The sequence below is a fragment of the Hylobates moloch genome, unplaced genomic scaffold (assembly GCF_009828535.3).
Source record: "Hylobates moloch isolate HMO894 unplaced genomic scaffold, HMol_V3 SCAFFOLD_7, whole genome shotgun sequence".
Classification (NCBI taxonomy): domain Eukaryota; kingdom Metazoa; phylum Chordata; class Mammalia; order Primates; family Hylobatidae; genus Hylobates; species Hylobates moloch.
This window is the reverse complement of record NW_026652282.1, coordinates 5,381,264-5,384,707: the sequence shown is the minus strand read 5'-3', so window position 1 is coordinate 5,384,707 and position 3,444 is coordinate 5,381,264. Positions and strand designations below refer to the sequence as shown.

Sequence of the window (3,444 nt, the reverse complement as noted above, 5' to 3'; positions counted from 1 at the left end):
ATGGGGCTCAGGGGAGTGTAGAGCTTTGTTACAAGTTGTGTCTTATCAGTGCCTCCTGTCTTTCTGTGGCAGGATGCTGGCTGGGGAGGGAGAACTCGTGCGCTAAGAGAACACTAGACAAAACGACAGGAGAGGCCAGAGCAGCCATTCCAAAGCTAAAAAGCCCGAGTCAAGAGGCTCGGGGCAAATCGTGGGGAAAGAAAGAGATTAAGACGCAAGTCTATTTAGAATAAAGCACTCACTTTGGGCGTGCAAGGCTTACTAGAAAAACAGACACCTGAGGAAACAAGACGTGTGGACCTAAAGGTGGTTAGCTATGCACGGAGACTGTCTCCAGGGAAAATAGTGCGGGAGGGAGGGATGCGGGAAGGACGGAAGAAATGCAGGAGGGAGAGAAGGAGGAAGATGTCTCCGGGACACTGTAGGGCAAATGTCCACGCTCCCCTCCCCGTCTGTCTTACTGCCATTTGTTTTCTTCCCTTCTTTCCACTGCCTGGGCAAAGGGAATTCGACTATGTGAAAGCGTGGGAAAAGCCTGGACCCAGGGGAGGGCGGGGAGAAAGCAAGCCACTTAGGGGCGCGGGGTCAATCCCCAGGCAGGTAGGACGCCCCTGGGGGTCCTGAGGCCTCTTCCCTCCTGCTGAAGGGAACACTCCTCCTGGCAGGCCTGGACTTGCTCACACCGACGTTTACCTGGACGGAGGGGGGAGGTGGGAGGGGCAGGAAGCGGTTGGTGCGGACGAGAGAGGCGCCTGCGTGGGAGCCGGGCCCCTCGAGACCTGCGCGGCGTGGAAAGCCGCTCGGCGTCGCCCTCCCCCGGAGCGCCGGGGCTCGCAGCTCCCGAGACCGGCCCACGGGCCCTGCGCCCGGCCCCCCTGTCACTCACACGCCTTCCAGCCAATGGTGCGGCCTCCTGTCCCCCTCACCCCACCCCTCGAGGGCGAGCTGGGAGGGAGGTCGGCGGGGAGGGTCCGGCCGGAGTTGAAGGATTCAACTTTCCGGCTCAGTCGCGGCGGCTGCCTGGTCCCCAGCAGTGCAGCCCCGGCGCGGACCAGGGAGCCTCGGCCAGCGCCCGGCGCCCTCGCCCTCGACCCGCAGCCATGGTGCCCGGGGTGCCCGGCGCGGTCCTGACCCTCTGCCTCTGGCTGGCGGCCTCCAGCGGCTGCCTGGCGGCCGGCCCCGGCGCGGCTGCTGCGCGGCGGCTGGACGAGTCGCTGTCTGCCGGGAGCGTCCAGCGCGCCCGCTGCGCCTCCAGGTGCCTGAGCCTGCAGATCACTCGCATCTCCGCCTTCTTCCAGCACTTCCAGGTACGGGGAGGCCCCCGCCCGGGGTTCTTTCTGGGGCTGCGGCTGCGGCGTGGGCGCACCGGGGTGCGCGCCTCCCAGCCTGGGCGCGCAAAGTTCTCGGCCAGCGCCGCAGGCTGATCCTGGCTTCCCCTGGGCGTGGATCTTACAGTCGGGGTGCTGGAACTCTCCTTTCCAGCCTCTTCCCGGCTCCTGAAACGAAAAAGAAGCCCGAGACATCTTGCCCCAACTCCCTCCTTCCCAGCAGGAAACCAAAGGCGATTTCCCTGGGGAGGGAGAGTCGTGGATGCTGGGAGTGGGTGTGTGGATGTGGCGGTTTCCCGGGAATTGAGTGCGCAAGACTCCGGGCGGGCGGCGACTCCCGCAAAGTCCCAGGCGCTTCGGGGCACTGGGAGGGAGTCCGGGAGGCGCGTCCGGCTGCGCCCGGGGACCTCACCTCTAGCCCCAGCCCCGCAGGTGCCCGCGGGCCGACACTTTGTCTCTTTTGAAAGATGGTTTTCACTCTCTGAGGGCTCAGAGCTCGCTGCCCGCCCTTGGAGCCCCAGCCAGGGTACTTGTGCCAAGTCGTGTTCCAGGGTGCGTGTATGCGCGTGTTGGGGGTGCGGGTGGCTGTGCGCGCCTCAATTCGGAACCCCAAAGATTCAAGGTCTTGCCCTGGACTAGCGTAGAGCGTCAGGGAAGAAGTGCCGGGGACAGGGGATTTGGCGGGGCGGTATTTGGATACTCCTCAACGAGTCCCGAGGGCACCGTCCCCCAAACCTCGTACGTAGGTTCTTTCAGCCTGAGGGTGGGGAGTGTGTGTGTGCGCGCGCGCTTGTGTGAGAGGCTCCGGGAGCCGCGCGCTTGGCTCAAGCGAGTTGCCGGGACTCTGCCCTGTGGCGCGGACCCCCGCGGGACTTGCGCGGAGGCTCTGGGTGCGGGTGGGCGCAAGAGAGCAGGTTCCGGACTCAGCGGGAGCGAGTGCAGCTCCTGCCTGTACCAGCCCTGTCGGGCGTGCGAGCTCTGAAATCCTCCGCTTATTTTTCTCTTCTCTCATCCTTCTGTCCTTCTTCTTCTCGCCTCTATCCCTAGGTGCCCACCTGTTCCAAGTTTCCAATTTCTCGCCTCGGGGAAACTCTGGAGGCACCAAAAGGAGAAATGGGGGCTGGGGGGAGGGGGTCCCCCTGTCTGGGCGGGAACTGGAAGCCAAACTCTTGGCTCTTGAACTGGGCGCCCTTCCTGCCGGAGCTGGTCAAGGGGTGGGGGGGGTCCCCCTATAGGCACTGGGAATTAAGCTGCCAGAGGAGGCCATATTAATAAGGGTGGAGTGTGGAAGTGATTCCCCTTAGCCCTCGGGGATGATCTTGAACCGGCTGGTGAAGCTGGCGCGTTCGCGAGTGTGCAGTTGAGTTTATTCTAAGTCGTAGAAGCAGCATCTCCTGGGTGTCAGAGAAATGGGCACGCTCTGTAGTCCTCCTGCGTCTTCAGGGAATGGAAGACCCAGTGCTCACCTCCTGTGGTGAAATTACCCAGACATCCTGGACAGAGCCAGGAGAGGGCCGGTCCCCAGGCACCTGGTTTCCAGCCCTCCGAGTCCTACCCTGAAAGTCAGTCTCCTAAGATGCCACACTATTGTTTGAAACAACAGAAAACCAAACAAAACGGAGCAGCCTATTCCCAGGGAGAAAGAGTACCTTTTTTTTTTTTTTCTTTTTATTGAATTGTCAGTGCTGTAATTTATTTGTTTTACTGTTTCAGTGGCTAAAGCAGCAGCTTAGATGAAGCCAGTTCCCGTGAAAGGCTTTTCTTGTGGTCTCCTTGGCATGATTTCTCTTTGGAAGAAAAACTGCTGACAGAATGCACATTGCTAGACAATCCTGATTACATTTTAATTAGCTGGGGGTGAAATAAGCTGCAAATTACTCAGTTAAGACTTAATAAGTGCAGTGTTTGTAATCAATTGCAAAGCCATTCTGGGAGCCTTAACCCTAACCTGGTAATGCCTATCTGATTTATCTAAATTGCAGGGATTAAGCGTTTTTAAGATCTGAAAAGCCAGCAACACATTCTCCTTATAAAAAACCCCAAGCTTCCCTGTTCCCCACCGCTTGCCCTTTTTTTTTTTTTTTTTTTTTTTTTTTTTTTTTTTTTTTTTTTTTTT

The 3,444-nt window shown here is 59.1% G+C and overlaps 1 protein-coding gene across 1 annotated transcript in view; it reads left to right on the top strand.

The window, feature by feature from the left end:
- Positions 1–1,015: 1,015 nt before the first annotated feature.
- The window catches only part of ANOS1 (anosmin 1), a 168,753-nt gene continuing 166,324 nt past the window's right edge, over positions 1,016–3,444 (top strand). Inside the window, exon 1 of the mRNA XM_032757967.2 lies at positions 1,016–1,307. Within this exon, the coding sequence (XP_032613858.1) occupies positions 1,101–1,307 (207 nt within the window). The 5' untranslated portion in view covers positions 1,016–1,100. The remainder of the gene's footprint in view (positions 1,308–3,444) is intronic.